The following is a 24,078-nucleotide window of genomic DNA, read 5'->3' as shown; positions in this document are numbered from 1 at the left end:
ACTTGACACAATATCATGCTTCTGTTCTTAATGTACTCTAAGTACCCTCTTCCCTGTTTTAGAAAGGGGTCGGGTCTCCAGCTCTTCGGGTGAGGTGTCCGTTTCAAGACAGCTGCTGACAGCTCAACTGAACTTGAGAAGTCTCACGCCGGACAGCGACGGATCTTTGTAGTCCACACTGGAAAGCCGTGGCGTTTCATATCATATCTCCGAGTGCATGATGGGAGGAATCTGTCCGCTTCAGCCTTCTGCTGCTCCTCCGGCACATTACCTCATCAGCATCTCAAAATGTCCTGCAGGATTACCACCTGACTGCTCTTGTGTTAATCTCCTCATATGTAAACACTGAGACCCGACGGTTAATGGTTCTTCTGGTCCACAGGAACCACTCGCACAACAGCTGGCCTTTTATCATTTAAGTCCCCACTTCCGCAGCCAGCAATAAACAACAGCGAGATTTATCATGACACGCAGTGTATGTAGCATGTGCTGCTGATGCGCTCACTTTCTGTGACCTTTCTAGGGGCCCATTGTTGCTTTGCAAGTTGGAATTCAATAAACGTCCCTGTTTTCAGCATGAATGATGTGCCAGGATATTTGTGTGAATCAACATGTGTTAACATCATTACTCTCAAGAGAAGGCCTCTGTTAACCTGTGAGTTACGCCTCACTTGTTTCCTGGAAAGAATGTGATTCATTGAATAAAGATGAGCATTAGTGAAAATAACCACTCAGGAGGCATTGGAACTATCTTCTTTAATAGTTCCTGACTTGGATCATGTTGGTTCTAGCATGAAGGTAATTATTTTAATGAAAATGTTGCAGTGCTTGAAAAAATAGAAAAGGAGATATGTCCTCTTTGACAGTCGAGCAGCATCGTTGGTGCCGAATATGACAAGTTCGCCATTTTACCAGCAGGAGGACATCTTCAGAGCTGCTCTACAAGGCCCATTATAATATTATGATAAAGGTCAAACACAAGTTTACACGTCTGATATCGATCTTGGTGTTTGGCTGCCAGGTCGTTTTGAAGCAAACCTGATGTAAACGATGCGGATGAAATTATTGAACAAAGATCATTTTGCAAACATTAAAAACGTGTTGCATCTGAGTGTATTTTTATTCTGTAAATCTGGTGGACAGCAATGTTGACCTGTCAAAGTCAAACTGCTTGCATAAGCACTCATAACACTGACATTGTACTATAATCTACATATTTCCTTGTTTTACAGCTCGCCCCCCTCCCAGACTATAAAGGATTATGTTACAGAAGCTATTTCTGTGAAAGTGCTACTATTTCCCAGACAATAAATTCCCATCACAGAACATACATCACATGTCTTCGCCACGCCTTACTTAGGCATGTTTGCTTTTCAGAATGATCTGTGCTCGAGAAGTAATAATAATTCCACACTAATGGGAAATTTATGAGGTCACTTCTAAGTATACTTAAATAGTTGCTGATATTGGTGATCACGTTAGATGAGTTTATATTGAGGGTTTATTGCAAACAATTTCCAAGACGTCATTGGGCTTTGTGACACAGGTGGCTGTGTTCACGTGCCTGGTCTGGGGGGTCTGTGGTTATTCAGGGCCCCGAGCCAGCTGTTTCCCCCATATACTTTTGGCTGGCTGACTACTTGAGGGGCATAAACCAGTGCTCGTCATGCCTCACCGTCGTCACCAATTCGCACCTGTTTTTGACCTAATGTAGTCTAAAAGTGTAAGAACATTACAGTAATGGAGCGGGAAAGGACATTTATAAGGAGTGTGTGTGAGGCCTTTTATCAAGTCCATTTCTCAAAATGAAAACATGGGATGCCCTTCATCCAGGATGACAAGCCACCGACTCAATAACTCAAAAAGGGGAGTACTATCCTTTATGAAAGGTCAGGGCAAATGGATCCGACAGCGACCAACAGCGTTGAGGTCAATGCGAAGTACCCTCACTTTATTGCCATCAGTACATTTCCTGTGGGGACTCATCACTCCCTGTGATGTTTATACAGCCTGTTATAATCCTTTAAATGCACTGATACATAAAGCTTTCTTTTCACAGCTTCTCCGTGGTTTTGTTGTTGTGGTTGCGACGTGCGTCACTCATCGGTGCGCATGAAAGACGCAAAGGCGCAATTGTTGCCTTCCTCCTTCAGAAACCGAGGCAGCGCAGACCGCTCGTCGATCTCGCTGCCCTGTGTCTCTCTTCATGACCAGCGCGTCGCTCCGCCCTCCTCCTACCTGTACATCTCCCCACACTCCTCTGGAGCGGATCTGACAGGCACGCTCTCTCTCTCTCTCGCTCTCGCTCTCAGCTGGCCGCTGCTTGTCAGGGCTGCAGGGGATCGAATGGAGACGGTGACATCCACCCAAGCGCTCGCGTCTTCCTTCTTTTTACGCAGAACCGACAACAAAAACGCCCGCGAGACGATGTAGTCTTCGTCGCTGCGGAGACGGTGAACCCAATGTGGAATTGAATTATCTCTCATGTGTGTGTTTTTTCTTTCTTTCTCCAGCCTTTTTTCCCACAGTCGATTGACGCCGATAGAAAAGTGATATCGATCGATCGAATCGTCCGGCTGCTTAACGACAGGAGCCCCTGAATGGAAGACGGCTAGAGAGGTCGCCTCTGCGAGGACAGGCTGCGAACATTTGTCCCTGGTTGTGCGTTTAGTGTCTCCTCGACGCACCGTCTTCACCATGGCTTCTGTCGCGAGAGAGCCAGGAAACCCCTCCGACTGAGACGCGGGTGAAGATTCGTCAGTATTGCGGATTTAAATGCCTCTGTCCAAGGGCCACCGACCCGCTATTTTGGTCAGGTTCGCGTGTGCGGTGCCTCGCGCTGTCACGAATAAACGATTCACAGGCTGTTGAACTATCGGAAGAGACTCCATCGGGTGGGTGAGCACAATTTACAGCGAAGAGCGGGATTTTGGTGTTATTTCCAAGCAATATGGCTGGTGAGTGGGGCTGGGGACGCTGGCACAGGCTCTCCAAGGCTCCTAGATGCTAGCGGAGGCAGGTGGCACCGTTCCCCATGGAAGCGACAGCTCTATGAGGACAAGCAATATCAATAATAATCGAAATCCGGACTCTTCAATCCTAATATCCAAGATGGTAGACGTTGTCATCCCGTTCTCGTCCGAGGTGCCCTGCGACAATAATGGACAGCGCATGTGGTGGGCTTTCCTTGCCTCCTCCATGGTGACGTTTTTTGGGGGTCTCTTCATCATCCTGCTGTGGAGGACACTCAAATATATGTGGACAGTTTGCTGCCACTGCAACGTCAAACCCAAGGTAGGTCCTCTCTCAGTTTGTAGATGTAACATATTTTTATATACTCATACAAAACCACTCCTGCACATAATGTGTTTTTTAAAATTGTTTTATGTGACACTGGCCTTTATTGTGAAATATGACATGCCAATGTGATGGCTTCCCCATAACCTGCACCCACCAAACAGATTTCAAGAGCCAACTGCGATGCCTTTTATAATGAATGCATCCCTTGAATACGATTGTTATTATCCGCTGGCTGTGTTTACCAACTCCCACTCTTGAATGAAGGGGGTGGTGTTGCATGACAGATGTGGGTGGGATAAGATAGGAGCAGCTCCTTCATTTTATTTGCCTCTTTCTTCAGCGTACATCAGAGTAGTCCCCATGCCACATCAGCTCTCGACTTCTAGGTTGAAAATAGACATTTCTTGGGGGCAACGTAACATTCCACCAGTGAGACCTAATTACATCCTTTAGGACTTTTCATGCAGACCCAACGACATCAAGGCTGTCACTTTCATAGTATGCAACAACTCGGCAAAATAAAGTCCTCGGAATCACAATTTCTGTCTGTTTTTCACATGTTATATGTGTTTTCGCTGCACATTAAATCTCTTTGTGGAATGATGAAAGTAACCTGACTGCAGGACTGATATGGAAATAGGATGAACCCGGGTGACTGCCCATTACTTTGCTCGGGGTGGCCTGCTTTAAAGTTGAAAGTGAGGCTGGGTTTCTATTTCCGAAATAAGTCTTGCTTTTTTTTTAATGCTAAAAAGAGACTTGTTGCTGCTACTTTTATGCCTGTGATTGATTATGGTGATGTCTTATATATGCATGCATCTTCTCAATGTCTCCACTCCTTAGATACTGTCTACCATGGAGCATTGAGGTTCATCACTAATCTTAAGGCTCTGACTCACCATTGCTCCCTGTATGCGAGGGTTGGTTGGACTCCTCTGTCCATCCGGAGACAAAATCATTAGCATGTCCTTATTTATAAGGCTATTCTCCACGTACTTCCATCGTATCTTTGGACGCTAATTCAGCTGAAAAACCCTGGAAGCTACCATCTTCGCTCTGTGACCTCTGCTCAAGGCCTCCTCTTGCTCTCCGTCCCTCACGTCCGTTTGGAAATGGGGAAAAGAGGTTTTAAGTTTGCTGCTCCTGCAGCTTGGAATTTGCTGCAGACAGACCTGGGTCTCCGGGAGCCGGTCTCCTTAGGTGTTTTTAAAAATAGATTGAAAATATTGGAGGGAAATTCATCTAGCTGTAGATGTTTTATATGACGGAGGTATGTGCTCCTGTGTGAGCTGGGTTGTATTGGCTTGAGTCTTAGTTTTGGTTTTATTCATGCTGTGATTTAGTTTTTCGTTTTATATATTGTCTGTCACTGTTTTATGTAGTATTGTATGGAACTTTGTGTGACGTGCTGCTGCTGCTGTCTTGGCCAGGACACTCTTGTAAAGGAGATTTTTAATCTCAATGAGGCATTTCCTGGTTAAATAAATTAAAAAGAAAGAAAGAAAAGAAAAGATGAATCATGGCTGATTCACATGTTTATTAAAGCCTGCTTCATGCATGACTCATACACTTGTGTACACTGCAAGTGGCTGAACAGAGGCCAATGTTTCTTGGAATAAGATTTTTTTTTCAAAATCATGTAATGGCAAGACCTTTGACAGTGAAGTCAGTCAGCATTAAGCACAACAGGTTTGAAAAGAAGATATAGTGACAATGACGGAAGGAAGGAGGAGGAGCAATGGTGAACTTCCTCATCTTTTGATATGTTCAAATGAATGAGCTGGGCCCCTCCCGCTGCTCTTCCGCCATGTTCTTTTGGTGGCCTTGGCCCTTTCCGGCCTGTTTCTATTGAGTAGTATGACTGGGCCGAGATTTATTCAATTCAATTCAATTCAATTCAGTTTATTTGTATAGCCCAATTTCACAAATTACAAATTTGTCTCGGAGTGCTTTACAATCTGTACACATAGACATCCCTGCCCCAAAACCTCACATCGGACCAGGAAAAACTCCCAAATAACCCTTCAGGGGGGAAAAAAGGGAAGAAACCTGGAGGAGAGCAACAGAGGAGGATCCCTCTCCAGGATGGACAGGTGCAATAGATGTAATGTGTACAGAAGGACAGATTTAGAGTTAAAATACATTCAATGAATATGACAGTGTGTATGAATAGTTCATAGTAGGCATATTCCACGATGGAGACCTCCACGATCCATCAGGCAGATGGCGGTGGGGAGGAGGAGGGCGGAGTCTCAACAGTAGGCGGAGTCTCAACAGGACAGTGGCGTAGTCAGGAGCAGGAATTCCACGACCCAGACCTCGATGATCCATCAGGCAGATAGGATCTATGTCGTCTCATAGGGTCCGATGACCCCATGAGACGTGAAGTCAAAAGGACTCCGGGGAGAAAGCAGAGTTAGTAACGTGTGATTGAGAGATGAAAATTCATCCTTAAGGAGAGAAAAAAGAGGAGATAGGTGCTCAGTGTATCCTAAACGTCCCCCAGCAGCTATAAGCCTATAGCAGCATATCAAGGGGCTGGACCAGGTGAACCTGATTCAGCCCTAACTATAAGCTCTGTCAAAGAGGAAAGTCTTAAGTCTACTCTTAAACGAGGTGACTGTGTCTGCCTCCCGGACTGAAATTGGAAGCTGGTTCCATAAAAGAGGAGCTTGATAACTAAAGGCTCTGGCTCCCATTCTACTTTTTAAGACTCTAGGAACTACAAGTAGTCCCGCATTTAGTGAGCGTAGCTCTCTAGTGGGGCAATATGGTACTACAAGCTCCTTAAGATATGATGGTGCATCACCAATCAAGGCTTTGTACGATAAGAACGGCAGAAAAATGCCTTCATTGCTCTGCTTAAAGCCATTGAACATCAATTTGATCATTTCAGATGTGATGTCACAAAATACACAGATCTTCAAAAAAACATGTTGAAATTGACATGAAATCAGATTTAAAATACAAGCCTCTGGGATTCAATTTTTCTGATGACGAAAAAATGGTCCCAGTTAAGCGGGTCTCATCTACATTGAGTGATAAGAGAACTCTGCCTGTTACGCTATGTAGGTTATTACTTGTGTGCCTCATGTCACTTTGTTATGGTCATGACTCCCAGTATCCGAGATGGCACCAAACCATATGCCATCCCGCATACTTCTAACCATCATGCAAGGGCAGTGATAGAAGTAAATCATGCAATTATAATGAGGTATCCATCTTGTGACTGCTGGTGGGTATCTGGTTGCATCTCCTCTCTCGTAAGAGGAGAGAAGCGGAATAAAATAAAAGCATGTTTGAGTTTGCACTGCCTCCCTGGGCTGTTGTATTGCTGCGTGTGCACGGCAGAGCCATCCCGTTAGGTGACTTTGGTAGGCTTGACACTTGGCTGCAGAGGGAAAGGCTTGTTAGGAGTATTACGAAGAGGAAACTGGATCTGTGTTCAGCTGACTAGTGCGGCTGGCGGAGCCGGCATGTGTCAGAAACAGGATGCATAGTTGGCGTTGAGGGATGGTGGGCTTTCTCCGGCAGTACTTGGAACCTGGAATCGGAGGCAAGGAAATGGATGTGGAAACTTCCGAGAGAGAAACAGGAGCTAGTGGAAACCGGGGTGTGAGGGTGTCGGTAGCGTTTGAGAGAGGGTGTTGAATTGCATGGTGTCCTCCTGTGCACTGTCATTGACACACAGCTGTGTCCTAATTCTTTTAAATGTCCCTTTTCTCTGTCGGGATTATAAGGGAGAGGTAACTGGTCATATCCATCATACTGGAGGAAGGAATGAGATGAGTGGATAAGCAAAGAAAATATGTGCAGTGCAACTTTTTGAGACTTCTGGACTGTTGAAAGAAAATGGTCTGATGAGGACTTGTGCTTCACAAGTTCAAGGAACCGGGTTCAATAACCTTTTTACTTCCATATTTAATAAACAAGGGAGGCCAATCATTTTACAGTCAACAACACATTGGTTCATAGTTCTGGTGCTGTCTACTTCGAAGGTGAAAAAACAATACCAAAACCACATCGATTTTTATTGATTGTTTTAAACACTGTTGGTAATGGCAACATTAATGGCACTATTTATCTGCTGCGCATTTTAGAGTGCTCAAGTGCCATTTTCAAACCACATATCAAACACATTTGGTATCGATTATTTCCCTACACTGCAAACATCTGTTCTCAGGCGGTCTGGATGAGCTTTATTATGTCACTCTTATGTCACTTTTCAGAGTGCAGTGTCGAGCCTTCACACGTTCTAAATAAGGGGTTTCCTACAAAGGGAAAGACTCAATCAAGACAACGTTAATGCATATGCATGACGAGATTGAAAGCACAACTACTCAACGAAACTGAAGTGGAGGAAACCACGTTCATGTCGCAAGGCATATACATCTGCGCTATAGTCCCTTATTTCTGGTCTTGTTGTTTTGAGTTTTGTGCTGCGCTGCTTCACTGCTGTGTGGTTATCTAACGGTTTAGTTATCTACTCTGCGTCATGCCACCTACAGGAGTTCTTATATGAGGCCTCTGTTATTTGGGATGCGTGGGGAGGAAGAGTATTAAGGCTTTGCATTTGTCGCACCAATCTCTATTCGAACATGAACGGCACAACGGCTTTCTGAAAGCGTGTCTTTATTCAAAAATTAGAAATGTCTCATTCTAAAAAAGCATTTTTCGTAAGAGCCAAAAGGATCATAGTTAGCAATAACTTACAGGATGCGCTGTTAGCCTGATGTGCAAATGTTACGTGACTGACAAGTTAAAGTGATTTGTGTACATTTTGAGATGATGTAGCCGAGAGTCACAACTAGTTTGTGTTACTTTACACAAGAGAAGCGAACAATCCGCAGCTCTGTTGCTCTGTAAGAGGAGCTGTCACCGTTCACAGGGCAGTAAGGAGGGAGAAGGTTCACTCTTAAATGGGCCTGGATTGGTTTGTGTACTGGTCTGAACCAACAATACAGAGGCACTGTACAAGCCAAGAGTTTCAATCCAACCTCCAAACTGTTTGTTTGTTGTACTTTTGTTGTACAGCAGCCTCCTCCTCACCCCCTCAGGTGCATCATGGACGGTTTTATATGCACGTTAGAGCCAACAGCCGACAGGATTGTACAGTTGTTTCTCTCCTCAGCTCAACAAAAGGGTTGTTGGACCGATGGTAGCCGCTCCGCCCGCACAATCTAATCTTGATACTACCTTTTCTGCAAGTCTTGATGCTATGAATCATACTTTTTTGCCACATAAAATGTTGTCCTATACGTTTCTATTGAACAAGTAGTTACTTACTACTTCTAATTTCCCCTTTGCTCCAAGATGCTTTGTACTTCGCTCAAGTGTTTTCTCATGTTTGTTTGCGGCTCCACCAGCCCACTGTCCCTATGGCAATCTTGGGGTCGTAAAGTTTCATCATATCTAATGAGAGTTTTATGTGCTGTGCCTTGGTTCTCCTTACTGAAGGCCAGACTCTGCTCCTGTGACTAATAAATATGTGGGGTGAGGAAACATCTCGGGCCTCGGCCCCATTTTATCTGGCTCTTGTCATTTTGCAGTAAGAAGATTATCACTGTTCACTAATGTTAAGAAGTGTAAATGGAGAGAAGTCTTCTTTAAATCTGCTTTTCAAACCACACGGACACATCCGTCTTCTGATCGGCCATCTTATGAGTAATGGCAGCCTTGGTGAATTCTAAATCATCACAAAGCATTTCCATAAATGAAGATTGTGGTTGATTTTTGTGCATTACGACTTGGCTCTCACTGCATTTGTATTCACCGATGTGACAAAGAAAAGCCAAAACTATGGCAGAGTGAATGAGGTGTGCTGGGACTCTCTTGACTGAGCTTACCTTTTAAGTGGACTGGCTTGCGGAGGTGCCTGCAGAGAGGAAATGTTGTGAGCCTGTGTATTATGTTTTGCTTGGCAACGGACAGCTGCATTTCGCCAGAGCAGCATAGAGGACACACCCTGACATCAGCTGTCGCTCTCACTACCCTGAGCCTAACTTCGCCCGGCTTGGCCCACACTAGCTTATTGAATTCCAGAGTTAATTGAAGAAATGTTTGCTGCAGCTATCGGTTATTTTAGTAATCGACTATGCTCACAATTATTCTCGCTCATAAAACAACATTGTTGTTTGGTCGAGCGGAGACGGTGAACATGAATGTGTTACCCAGACTCCTGTTTTTGTTTCAGTCTCTACCAGTGGCAGTACCAGTTTCCATCTTCAATATGTTAAATAAACTAATCTCAAAATTCATCTGGCAGAATAAGAAACCCAGAATAAGACTGAAAACACTGCTTCTACCCAAAGAAAAAGGAGGTCTCGGCCTACCAAACCTGAAACTATATTATTGGGCAGCACAACTAACGGCTATAGTGGCATGGATTGGAAATGACCAGGAGACAGGATGGACCCAGATAGAACAGAGCACAGCTAAGGGTATATCTATATCAACATTGCCTTTTATTGATATCAAATCATTTAACAAAATAAAAATAAAAAACGAATGGATAAAACACACACTGAAGATTTGGACAATAATTAAAAAGAAGCTTGAAGGACCCAGCTCACTCTCAAGGGCTATGCCACTTGTAGGCAACATAGAATTCCCTCCCTCGATGTGGGATAGTGGATTTAGACAGTGGGCTGTAAAAGGTCTTAAAACCATCAACCAATTATTTGATGGAACAGAACTCAAATCATTTTCTCAGCTGCAAGAACAGTATACACTTCCATCAAAGGACCTGTATAGATACCTTCAAATGAGACACTACATTACAAACCATAAAGACAGACAGTTAGTACAAAAAAAACCTAATGTAATGGAAGACTATTTTATTAGCATAGCAGAAAACGGCTTTCCAACTAAAAACCACATCTCCCACATATATAGAAGGCTTACAGCTGACAAAACACAAAATACATTGAACATCAAGGAAAAGTGGGAATTGGAATTAAATGTTATAATTGAAGATGCAACATGGGAAGATCTGTGCAACAAATGTCATAAAGGAATCAATAGCCAATTATGGAAAGAATTTGATTGGAAACTAAAAGTCAGATATTTTAATACACCTCTTGTAATCTCTAAATATGTGAAGGATCCTTCAGCTCCATTATGCTGGAGAAAATGTGGAAAAATAGGAGATCACACGCATATCTTTTGGGACTGCCCAGTAGTCAAAGGTTTTTGGAAAAATATAAAAAAATAAATCAATAGAATTATTGAAGTGGAGGTACCCTCAGACCCATTAATATATGTGCTGGGGTCTATACCAAGAGATTTAGGGGACACCAATCTGAGGTATATTCTCCGTATACTTTTAATGATTGCCAGAAAAATAATAACTCTGAACTGGAAAGATGCAAAACCACCAACCATAACTCAAGTGGAGACAGAGATTAAACCAGGTCCATACAATGGAAAAAAATGACTGCAAAACTACAAATGACATTAGATATCTTCATAAGAAGATGGGAGTGCGTGACATTATATCTAGAGTCGATATTTGATGGAGATGTTATAACTGAGAGGGGTTGAGGTTGTACACATACAGTGCAACTGCAAAACAAAGGTCTATGAAAAATCTGGGTATGAAATGAATGTCTGTTGATTTGTTATTTATTTACTTATTTTTTACTTTTCACATTAATGCCTTTTACCTTTCTTTAGTTATTTTACTTTGTACTCCATGCTTATCATTTGGTGGTATGTAGTTTGATTGTTTGTTCCTTCCCTCCCTCCTCATTGGGTCCTACTCTTGGAGGGTATAAACATGTGGGAGGGGATGGGTGGGAATCTTTGGCGGGTGTTTATGTGGATATGGATGGATTTGGATGTGTGCTGATTTTATTTTGTTGTAGATATATTATTTTTTTATTTTATTTTTTCTAGATGTCAAGGAAATGATGTGGAAAATGCAAAATAAAAAGTTATAAAAAAACAAAACAAAAACAACAGAATCCCTATAGTGCATTGCATTACAAGTGTATTATATACTGGGATTTAAATCGACTAACTTTTTCTACTTCCGTTTCTGAAACAATTGCAACTGTTCCAAAGTCGGTCTAAATGTCATCCTTCTACTTGGTTATTGCCATCGACAGAAGGTATTTTCAGTCGTAGTTATAAGCCTTTTTGAGCTAGTTTTTCACGTTTTAAAATCTCTCTGCAAAACCTAGATTTTACAAGATTACATTTGAACACATCATGATAACGTTATAAATGACCCTCGCCATATACTAACTTTTATTGATAGAGCTTGATCACATCATGCTATAACTCAATGCAACCTCCATACATGAGCTGGTCGGTCCGTAATTTAGCCGAGCGGGACTGTGACGAGCCCCCAGGACGAGCGCTGCATTTTGAAGACAATTGGTCATCGTGGCCAAACGTGTATTTCCTCAAGCAAATGTTTAAGCCCTTAAGCTTAGACTATACTTCTCTACACTTGCTTAGTTTTTCAATGTCATCTTAGAAATGTGTGAATAGGAGGACTACTATATTCTTGTGACCAATAGTTGAGTTGCATGTGTCTCGTCATGTGTCGTTGACCCTTGATGGGAGTGAGCGTGTCTCTCAGCTGTCCCAGGGCAAAGCGTGACCAGTTTCCACCACAGCAGGCATGCCTGAGCCTAGCCCTTCTTAGCAGGAGTAGGGTTTCAACTAAATAACTTTCTCCTATCATAAGTTTATTGATTATTTATTTAGTCGATAACATTTTCTTCCAAACATCGGTCAAAACTCCAAATTCAGTTTACAATGAAACAAAATGGAGGTAAGCAGTAAGAAATAGTACATTTTATGTAAGCTTTTACAAACTTGTTCAGTCCAGCATCACTGATTAACTTTCCATGTACATACTTCTCTAATATGGAATGTGTGACTCATGAGTTATTCTTCAGTGGAGATCCTCCCTTTTAAAGGCCCTAATCCCTAACTCTCTGGGCCTGGATTGATGGCCATCTAGGGACAACTGTAGAGGGCCATGCTGATGCATGGTAATCCACAGACAAGGAGAGGCTGTATATCAGGCTATACTATGTATATCATGAGGCAGACACAGAGGTCAACCCCCCTGTACCCAAACTGTGCTCCCCTGCTGTCCTGCTGTTATGTCTTCTTTGGCCAGTCACCGGACTATTAAAAGAACTTCCACGCCCAAGGAAATACTCAGAGGTTAAAGGTTAGAGAGGAAGGGAATACCTGGCTCAGAGTGCTAGACAGATATTCCCATCACTTAGAATGTGCGATAGGGTCTAAGTCACCTGATCCATGCCTCGTCAATCTGGTATGGAAAACCATTTGCATATAGATCCGCTGGTTAAGACCAGCTAGGCTAAGCTGGTAAGGGAGGCCTGCAAGAGGGAGATAGCTGGCTAGTGCCGGGCTAGCCAACGGGATAATGGATTATGCTTTCTACCAGCTTTTTTCCTCAGCTGTTGTCCTTAAACTGCTTAACATCAGAGGATGTGTGTGTGTGTGTGTGTGTGTATGTGTGTGTGTGAGCGTGTGCGTGCGTGTGTGCGCCCGCATGTGTGTCTCTATAGCCGGGACATAGACATTATATTAAATTATTTTGCAGCCGTATCAGCGATGAGCTAAAATTATGTTATTTTAATAATCACATGGATATGTCTTGGTTTGTGTTTTTTCACCGGTATTTAAGATGTAAATCAAGAAGGATGTCGGCATGTATTTCCCTTACCTGTCAATGGTTCCACTGCACACTAGTCTGTGGTGAATATGCACCTTGCTTTGTCTTTTGCATTTTAATGCTCACTTATGTTTCTTAAATCTGCAAATGTTTGTTTTTTGATTGTGAGAGTGGCATAAAGAAGCATTCTCGTCATCCATTGTTCAAAATACTGGAGAGTCGACATGCAGTGTTTGTCTACCGCTGAGATTTTAACCCTTGTGTTGCCTTCGGGTCAATTTGACCCGATTCAATGTTTCACCCTCCTGTCGCCTTCGGGTCAATATGACCCGATTCAATGTTTAACCCTCCTGTTACCTTTATATTTACTAACATATTTTACCCTTGAGGTCAATATGACCCCAGCTATTAAAATCTCCAGAAAATTATTAAAATTAATATTGTTTTCCAAGTTTAAGTGTGAAGTACTTTATGTTTGTTTGTTGACTCCCGAAAGAACACCGACATTAAACATTGAATCGGGTCAAATTGACCCGAAGGCGACAGGAGGGTTAAATATTGAATCGGGTCAAAATGACCCGAAGGCAACACAAGGGTTAAATGATATATCCATATCAAGTCGTATGGTCAGATCTTTTATTTTAGGTTTTTCACACAGAGGTGTTGAAATACTAGAAATGTCCCAACCATCCATGCCACTGGATGGAATCCCATAAGCAGACAGGTCAGCACATGCACAGCCCTGGGACCGGCCTTTTCAGAGCCAGCCATGGACTTGAGACCCGCCCTTAGAAATCGGGGAAGCAAGTGGAGCATTGATATGTGAAAAACAGGACATGGTTACCATTATAATTGTTGCTTTGAGCTGAAAGAGAGAGAGAGAGATAGATGGAGACAGATGTAGACAGACGGAGAGAGAGAGAGAGAGTGCAGAGGACTCTGCAGTGACCTTCAAAGATCTCAGCAGGCGGTGTTTCTGCTTCCTATTTAGAGATCATCTCTCTCTCTCTCTTAGCAAAATACATGTCCCTGTGAGGCCAGCCCCTTGGGCGAACATACAAGCACATACAAGTTCTCAGAGAGGGATAGGAAGGTGTTAGGATTACGCAGCACCACCATCACCACAGCCACTGCCCTTCAGCAACCTGTCTCAATCAACCTCCAAAACGGCTAGGCTAATATGCTAATTGCCATTCTCCTCGCAGGCTAACAGCCGGCTCAGGTTTCTCTCTGCGTGCCAGTAATGTGCCTTCATAGTCACTATGCTACAATGCTAACATTGCACCGCATCTGGCAGCATCCCAAACGCTGTCGATTAGTTAAGTGGGCAACAGACACTAATACAATGTTTTTTATGGGGAAATACAAGTCTGTCTGACAGAGAAGGGCAGCCTACAAGCAGCGTTCTGTTCGGCCATAGTGAGAGTGCCTGCTATACAATGATTTTACCTCTTGACTTCCTCTGACATTTACCAGAGTGGCTACGCAGGATGAATAGCCCAGCTGTCAATTACAGCTTTGTTTGACACTTGCAAAACTGAAATCCCAGAAGGTGCTGCCTCGCTCAGGTTCCGCGCGTTGCCTGGCATTGCTCTGAAAGCTGTGAAATATATCTAGACATGAACCAAGCAGCGAGTCAAGCGAGACCAATTTCAGAGTGACATGGGCTTTGTAAGATGATGCGCCGAACAGTGAGCCGCGAATGACAGCATGTGTAGACGATCCCATCCAGATGATGCACCGAGTGCATGGGTTCATCGCTGAATGCCTCATTAAAGATGCATGATAATGTAGAGCTGCCACGCTGCTTCCCTTACAGCAGATAGCATTGAGATTACGCAGTGAGATAATTGGCCAGCCTTGCCTTGCTAACCTCCAGGGGACCATTTGTAGATACTTTTAATTTGTAATGATTTGTCATATAAACAGAATATTTCTTAAACATCGTGGCTGAACAACAAGAAGGACAAATAGTGCGGAGGGGCTATCCTCGACCAACGAAATTCATCAACATATTTAAATTTGACGAATAGCTTAGTTGATTTAACTTGGTTTCCCCACAAAGAATCTCAGAAAGGCGCCACTTTAAATCGTGTGTTTACCATTGATGTGATGACGAGTTTCCCAGAAATAAATCTTTTATAAATAAATGAATAATAATCAAAACAAATCTGAAAAAGACCGATTAGTCGACTAATCGACCCTGAGGGGGCGGAGATATAAACCAGATACAAATGTAACTCTCAGACTAATGAATTCACTCATTAATGATGTCAGTGAGTTTGGGAGATAGTTGTATATTCCTGTTTATGTATATGTCTACATTACACTGCACACAGATATGAAAAATATGCACATTTGCATGAACTAGTTGATCTGGTGGTAATTGATTAGTATGTATTTTTATCATGCATCTGTTATTGATACGTATTCAGTACTTATTCTTTGGTTCTGTCTTGTCAGATGGATTTGCATACTCAGGCTTATAATAAGGATTTGCATACCTTGTTTTTCTTTTGATAGCTTTCGCTTCGAGTCGATCTTCCTGTGTTGCAATGCAAATAGTGTGGTAATATCAATTTAGTCCGGGTCAAGTTCCAGAAATGTGGCAGCATGGTAATTATTTGTAACATCCAAAATAGATTGCGGCATTGTTGACACTCAGCTTAGAAATTTGTCAAATGTGTGAACACAATGTATTCTGAATAGCAGGCAGATGTATGTATGACAAGAAAGTATCAGTAACATTCTTAAAGCACTGATATTAATTACTGCTCACTCTATTATTTAAATGGTATTTCTTTACAACCAGGATTCACACCCTATGCTTCTGGGTAGTTTGTGGTCTGTTGAAATGTGTGGTTCAATTACAATGTTGACCAGGGAAGCAGCAGGGATTAGTTCTAATATTCGGAGTGTCCATCGGAGACGTGGAATCCATTAGCCACGGTCACACACAGCAGGTGTGCTCCTTCTCAGTGTTGTTGCAGTATGTGTTCAACATAATGGACATTCTGCACGTGAAGTGAAGCCTTTCAGCACCACGGAGAGCTCAGGAAGGGAGACGGAGCAGCGCTTCTCATAAACAAGGATGTGGGGCTACGACGGAGCTGTTGAGTTCTTCAGAAAAAGGGGTTGTTAGATATTTTATATCTTTGTTGAAACAATCTATATAAACGCATGTTGGCATTGAAACTAAGCAGGAATATGAACATGTTGATAATATAGCAGTCATGTGGTGGTGCATGGACGTATGTAGCTGTCCCTTTACTCAGTAAGTGTTGCTTAACCCTTGTGTTGCCTTCGGGTCATTTTGACCCGATTCAATATTTAACCCTCCTGTCGCCTTCGGGTCAATTTGACCCGATTCAATGTTTAATGTCGGTGTTCTTTCGGGAGTCAACAAACAAACATAAAGTACCTCACACTTAAACTTGGAAAACAATATTAATTCTAATAATTTTCTGGAGATTTTAATAGCTGGGGTCATATTGACCTCAAGGGTAAAATATGTTAGTAAATATAAAGGTAACAGGAGGGTTAAATATTGAATCGGGTCATATTGACCCGAAGGCGACAGGAGGGTGAAACATTGAATCGGGTCAAATTGACCCGAAGGCAACACAAGGGTTAAGATGTTCAGTATCTGGAAGAAAACTGGTCAAAAATCAAAGGAAATGTTTTCTTCTGTTTTCTTCAGTGTTGGATGTAATAGTGTGGCTAGAGGAAAGGATTCATCTCCTTGGGAGTATTTGCTCAGCAAATTTCATGTCATTGACACAAAATTGACATTTTGGCCTGAGGGGTGCCACTCGTAGAAAGCTATTGAGCGTTCCGAATCGACAGGATGAAATCTTTAGGGAGTATAAATGAATGCAATGAATGTTACACAACACTTGTGTAATTAGAAAGTTTGGCTCACAGAAATCAAGCAGTCAAAACATTTGATGTCAGATAATCTTGTTTAAGATTATAAGGCCAAAAAACTCAAACAAAGTTAACATTTTATGTGAGTATGTTACTAAACAGAATCAAGTTAGGAATGCTTTCATTTTCTTACTTGTAGCTACACAAATATTACGTTTATGTTATTATGTTATATAAAAGGGTAAGGAATGGCTACAATTAAAACAAATATTATAGTTAATGTGTCCTATTCACATGTCCCGAACTCCAATGAATAGCAGGAAAAAGACAGTAATTCAGCCTGACTCATATTGGATGTTTGAGGGCTTTACTAATAGACCTTTTTCATCGCAGACATTTTGAGTTGTCGTATCAGTTAAAGCACCAGTGTAATTAATAACATTATTAATGCTGCTTAATGCTGTTTAAATGTACCAGTCCCTGCTCTTTGGTATTGTGCGTGCTGCCTCACTGTTGGCTTACTGGGACAGATCCATAATTAATGGTTTTATTTCCACCTGTGCTTTTTCTGCTGTCAAGTCAAATTTGCTGCTGTGAAAAAGACCAACCATGACCAAAATGTAATTATTAATGTGGATAACTTTGTTTTTATTACATTATCTTTTACTGGCACATGTCTACTTAAAGTCATTTTATGGGATCAATACAGTATAGTATAGTTCCAGGTCACTGAAGCGGGCCAGAAAGATTGTCGCTGACCCCTCCCACCCTGGACACTCCCTGTTCGAGTCCCTCCCCTCGGGGAGGAGGCTGCAGTCCATCATGACAAAGACCACCCGCCACAAAAGTTTTTTCCCGCGGCAGTCGGGCTCATCAATGAACCCGGGACTGACTGACTGTCACCCCAGCCCTTCCTCTTCCTCCTCCTCCCTCCTCCTCCTCTCTCCTCCCTCCTCCTCCCTCCTCTCCCTCCTCCTCCTCTCCACACACTTCACTTCTAACACTGCCTTCTCCACACACACACACCACTTTTATTTGCATGCACTTTTACTTAAAACACACCACGCCCGTACATACACTTTTAACTAAAACACACCACTTGAAGCACACCCAAACACTTTCACATTATTTGTTGTCTTTCTGTCGTGTTGATTGTTGTTTGTTTGTCATGTCCAAATGTTGCACCTTCCACCAAAAAAAAATCCTCGTTTGTGTAAACATTCCTGGCAATAAAACTGTTTCTGATTCTGATTCTGATAGTTATACTTTTAAATGGCTGTAAACAATTACTAGGATTCTGAAATATTGATTATAATGATTTGTAAATTCTAATCGAATTATCTGACAGCAAGACTTATTTTTCCTCTAAAGGTGGTTTTTTTAAACACTTCTGTACCTGTAAAAACACACTAAAAGAGCCCATAAGGACGAATGTGTCTTGTTTTACCTGTGGGATTGAGCTGAGAGATTTTTAATACAAACGTGTTTGCCAGCAGGAAGGGTCAGAATATCCGGAGAGGGCAGCAGGAGTGGGTTGGCACATCTGCAGAAACAGGCAGTAATGGTTTGAGATCTTGAGGGAGTGGGTGATTGAAAGAACTATCCCACTCATACATTTAATTAACACTTTATAGGGGCATTATCGCCCATAAACACACTCTTGAGTGCAGTCATTTGTCTTGACCAATGTGTGAAGAACACTTACTGTAGTCCTTCTCTAAAAGTGTTGCTGTTAAGACTCTGAAGGCCAATAACCTTTGTGGTGATGGTGTTGGATTTCGAGAAAGCAAAACGTATTAGGGTGAGTTTACCTCCATTGGTCTCCCCTTTAATTCCCCTTTTGTTGATTTTTTTTAAATCCATTCTTTTTACTAATCTTAATTTGTTTCCATATGTTAGTATTTTCTCTTTGTCTGCTTCTTCTCTTTTACCCTTTCATTGGTCGCAAAGTACTCTCTTTGTCATCCTCTCTCTCTCCCTTCCCCGAAGCATCTTCATCGGTCATTGTCCTTCAGGGCTTCCTTATGTTGCCCCAAAGGAGCCACGGTCTGAGAATGTGGTCCTCCGCTGGGAAGCTCTTGTTCATTTTGCCCACTATCCTCCGGAAACTAGAGGGACGGAGCACATGTGATGTCACGCATGAAATGTGGAAACATAGCTCTGGTAAAACATGAAGGAGAGAAAGATGGACAGCAGAAAGAGAATAAGTGGATGAAATCCTTAATTGTCTTTTTTTGCCAATTCCTGAACACGTGAATTGTCCTTTATTTCATAGGTGACTTGCCCGTACACTTTAGGGAGTTGACCCCTGCTTAAGGGGTCAGAAATGTAAAATTGTGACTTAATCGTCACCTGTCTTGAAAGAGGTCAGGGTCAAAGTTGACATGGGTTGCAGGAGAAATTAGCCGTCTGGATGTTCTCACATGACCGCCCAGTAGGTTGCCTTTTCGAAACCCTCCCTATGCAATGCAGTGCTGCAGGTCGCTCTTCCTGTGGGACGAGTACTGGCCTTCGAACATGGCTGCTCTGTCATTACTCTAACACGCAGCCTCTGACATCACTGCCATGCTCCCTGTCAATCCAAGCAACCCATCCTTGGCGAGATGTGCATGTGGGTGTGAGAAGTACGGGATTTATGCCATTTTAAGAATGCATTGCTTGACGATAAGAACAAAGACACACACGTCAGGAAAAACATCTCCTGGTTATAAATAGACAAAGAGGACCTTTCTTAGCCTTGTTTTGCATCCTAAAATTGCATTTACTTTGACAATGAACACCTGAAATGATGAAAATGCAAATGACAAGCTAGAACAACATGTTAACCATACTTTGGTGTTTCAATTATACCTCTGGACTTATTTTTGTTTTCTTTTTACAAAATGTACCAAAACACTGTCAATAATGAAGATCTTGGGTAGATAATAATAATAAAAATACAGAGTAAACAAAACGTATATTACTCTCTTTATTATGATCAGATAAAGTCGACTTTCGTAGCCTTGTTCGGCCTCCTCTCGTTATTACGTCCATTTCCAAACTCTCCTCCAATAACGTAAAGAGCTCCTTTCTTACACTGCTGGTACTTTTGATACAGACATTTTCCACAGAAAAAATATGTAATTAATTCAAACATGAATGTTAGCCAGAGTTGGCTTGAGTTTTTCTCAGTCTTTTTCGGGCAGTGAAATACATAGGAGAGAGTCTGAACAGCAATGGAAAGCGAGCGGGCCGAATGGCAGTGGCTGTGATATATAGAGATTGCAATGCATAATGTGATTTACTGCTGTCACGGGGCCAGCCTTGGCCTTGCTGTTTTTATTCACACAATCATCACACACACACACGGACACACACTCGCCAATAAAAGCACGAGGAGTCTGACATTTAGGCTGGGCATGGCTCACAGGTGGTGCATGGCTTTTCTGTTCAAACTCTGTGTCGCACTACGCACACATGGATGCAAGGCTTTTGGAACGGAACTGGCGCTGGAAATAAGTACGCTTGGACTCCAATAAGTAGCCAGGCCAGTTTTAAAAGTCAGGTTTTGACATTGTAGAAAACTATTAATGTAAAATGAATATGAAGCTGGCTAAAGACTGGAAACGCGGACTAATAGCTAGTCCGACTCTACACCAAAGTAGTAAAAATCAGCTTCTAGCTCCATTAAAGTAATTAACAGGTATCTTGCTTCTTTTATCTGTACTTTACAAAAACAAAAAGGTAGAAATTAAGCTTATGATGCGGAATACTTTTTGTCTGGACCAGTTTCCTGTCAACCAGTGAGATTACGGGTCCCGGAAATGTCATTGTATACATGATAATATTCTTAGTCAAGAAAACCTTGAATTACATGTCACAGTGACACGAGTGAACAGCATGCTTGGCTCTGCATGCATAGAATGGTAAACAAATGGACTGTACCTGTATACATTGTTACATGCCATCATTCACCCATGCATAAACTGAAGGGAGGGGCTACCATGCCAGGGGGCCACCTGCCCTTCAGGGCTCTAACGTTCATACCCATTCACACACCGTTGGCACAGCCTGCAGGAGCATTTAGGGGTTGAGTTTCTTCCCCAGGGAAACATCGTCATGATCATGCAGCCAGGGATCCAATCGCTAATCCTCTGATTAAAAAATAAAATAAAAATTCTAAATGTATAAGAATACAAATTATATTATATTTTATATATTATATATAGCATTAGTGTGAATCTATTGTGACACAGTGAAGGTAATAGCCCTGCCATGTTACATAGAACGGTGGGTCAAGGAATCAAGCTACTTTTATTTTGAAATGTTTTTATTAAAAGATTCCAACGCCCCTGTATTATAATCCACAAGGTGGTATAATTCTATATCCATATTCACTTCTGCACAACATTTATAGCCCTTACACACAGTCAGACTTATGGGATTTGAAGGAGAAAATGAGGCAATTAAGTTTTTCCAACCAAGGAGTTCGTTGCTCAGAACTTGTTTATTTCTGTGTTAACACTGTTCAGAGGCAAATTGCATTTTGGGGGGTTTTACCATTCTAATTACTGCCAGGGATAGATGCTTCCTGTCCTCTCTGTTCTGGGAACACCAAAAGACACAGAGCAGCTTGGAGCTCCCTCTGGTTTCAAAGGTGACTGCTCGTGTTCTTCCCAGATATCGTCAGACGGCTGAAAATGTCATTCTTTTTCAGCTCTATTTTTGCACACAACAATGTTTATGTTGTTGAAACACTTCTACAGGTTATTTCTATTACATAATTACACATTCATCTACAATGTCAGGCTGCACCAATGGTAATCATTAAGTCTGTATAGAGATATTTCCCATGAGTTATTTATGGACTGTGATGATTTATATAAGTGTTTTAGCTCTATTATTAGAACATGCCACTTCTACTGTGCAAGTATTTCATGGCTAGCACAGAGGGAGACCTATAATGCAGCTGAGGTGCTACAGGTGGAATCCCTCATGAATAATGCAGGTGTCTGTGTGTTGTTCATTTGTTGTGTGGACACGGATACCGTGGCTGCATTATTGATGGGACCGAGACTGAGCTGGGAGGCGGCATTCTTTACCCTGATATTCATCAATCAATAATAACGAATCCCTCAAGCTGTTTTTCACAATGTACGGCGCATGACAGCACTCTTGATCCCAGGGCCACAGAATTTACTCTTAGTTTTTTTACAAAGCTCGTCAATTATTGAAATACTTTTATTGCAACAAGTGAATTAGGAGAAACATTGGCTAGAGGCGATAACCTGACCTGTGAATTATATTAGTTGCACCTGTCTTTCTTTATCCCTGTCTTCCTAGTTTTGTTGTTAGAAAGCAGAGGAGGAGAGAGCCTTTGAAATGATCTGAAACACCCAGCCATTCTGGAAACAACCATGTCATCTGTGCCGTCTCCTGGAACTACCCGGCGAAACTTGGCCCTAATCCTGCTTTAATAGTAAACAACAGCTGTAGGGCACCAGTGCACCATATATGACCTTAGTGCTCCTTCTTACCAATGTGCTCAGCATCCATTCAAATAGGTCTCCTATTTATTTCTTACATGTTCGTCGTGGAAAAAGATAACAACATATGGTTATATGTTTCTATCCATGAGGTGATTGAATTTGGCTTTGGCTTTGCTATTTCCTTTATCTTCATGCTAGGTAATGAACCATGTCTGCTGTAACTCTGTTGTATGAACAATTTCTGTATAGAATCCCATTCGCCTGTGCCCATTTCTCTTTCTGATGGGCTGCTCTGAACGCAGCTTTGTGTAATAGGACAAGCACAACACATGTGTCTCTATGGCTACGCAGAGGCTTGTTTCCTGCACATACATGTTCATGTACACACAGATACACATTTACACATGCGAGCGGTCGGGGTGTTTGGTTTCTTCCCTTTTGCGTAATGGTTTTTCAGGCATCCTGGAGTTTTCGCGTTCTGTCATTGTTGAACGGGGTTTTAAATAGACAGGGGTATTTGGAGGCAGCTTAGTTGCAACTGCAACACACGTGATTTAATTAGAGTGCTGTCAGTTGGGTCCATTATAGAGATCCCTTGGATATTTTCCATCAGCAAGGTGGTCTCAAAAGTGTCTCATGTTACAATATTTCTCTGGCCGTGTTTAACCACGCTTTGCCGGTCGATTTACTTCAGTATGCTCTTTGAAACAGAAGTCACCAATAATGGGTTTAATGAAATGCAACTGGAGACCACGATTATTGCAGTGTATAGAGTGCAAGGACATTGTTTCATTGTGCTCTACAAGAGCGTGTCAGGTCATGCTGTGTGGAAAGCTCAGAACAAAATGTTGACTGACAGCACGTTAAAGAGATCGACAACTAAAAGACCCGAAGAATGAATGAAACAGCATGTGAAGCATGCGGCGGGTCTATATTGGCTCGAGAGAAACTCTTGAGCACACGTTGGCTACTCATTGTGGTTCAAGTATGATCACATTAAAGCTAAATACAAATTGTTACATTCTTAAGTTACCCTAGCACAGCTCTGTGGTTGTCATTGAGATTTCCTTGAGACTTGGCTGCTGTTGGTGACAGCATTAAACCAATGCAGGAGAATATATGTGTTGTAAAGCCCATGCCGCGGGGATTGAGTGTGTACCAAGGTTGCACTTGGACTGTTTTTCACCCTCCACTGAGCTAAAAATAACGTGATGGTATTTTGGTATTTTGTCACCTGCATTATTAGAACGCACTTCCTGTGCCCACCGCAGCGCCTTAATAATATGGGAATAAATAATCAGATATGTGTAACCTTGACATTTCCAATGGTTTTAAAATGTTAATTATTACTTGCGTTGAAAATATTTTTCTCGACTTGAAAATCGTAGGTTTATTAACGTATATCAGCATTAGAAATGATGTGCGTTTATTCTTCATACGATCCATTCCCTGAGTGTTCCCGAGCAAAATATTTCTGTGCTTGAATCCGTGTCCATGTATTTGTCTCCCTTTCGGCACCGACATAGCACTTGATTAGACGCGAGGCCAACTGCTAGACAGCTTTGTGCTGCCATTCTTATCTGCTAGTTTCTTCAATGCTTGACTTACTTTTCAGTTGTCGATCAGCGTACACACTGACCGTGGTTCCAATTAACACAAATGTTGACACATACTTCTTGTATCTGCAAAGTTAGACATATCAGGGAATGAAGATTCATTTTCTATTTCTGAGACAGAGAATAAATCAGGTTTTACCTGCATGGCTGTTCCGTGGGTAAGTGT

At 42.1% G+C, this 24,078-nt stretch overlaps 1 protein-coding gene across 4 annotated transcripts in view; it reads left to right on the top strand.

Moving 5' to 3' along the window:
- The first annotated feature begins 2,722 nt into the window (after window positions 1–2,722).
- LOC130206922 (calcium-activated potassium channel subunit alpha-1-like) overlaps window positions 2,723–24,078 on the top strand; it is a 135,328-nt gene continuing 113,972 nt past the window's right edge. For all 4 annotated transcript variants that reach the window (XM_056435200.1, XM_056435199.1, XM_056435197.1 and 1 more), the window contains exon 1: window positions 2,723–3,294. In XM_056435200.1, coding sequence (XP_056291175.1) covers window positions 3,004–3,294 — 291 coding nt within the window. In that variant the 5' untranslated portion in view covers window positions 2,723–3,003. The remainder of the gene's footprint in view (window positions 3,295–24,078) is intronic.

Source organism: Pseudoliparis swirei, chromosome 17 (assembly GCF_029220125.1).
Source record: "Pseudoliparis swirei isolate HS2019 ecotype Mariana Trench chromosome 17, NWPU_hadal_v1, whole genome shotgun sequence".
Lineage (NCBI taxonomy): Eukaryota > Metazoa > Chordata > Actinopteri > Perciformes > Liparidae > Pseudoliparis > Pseudoliparis swirei.
The sequence above is the reverse complement of the archived record's forward strand: the minus strand, read 5'-3'. Positions and strand labels throughout refer to the sequence as shown.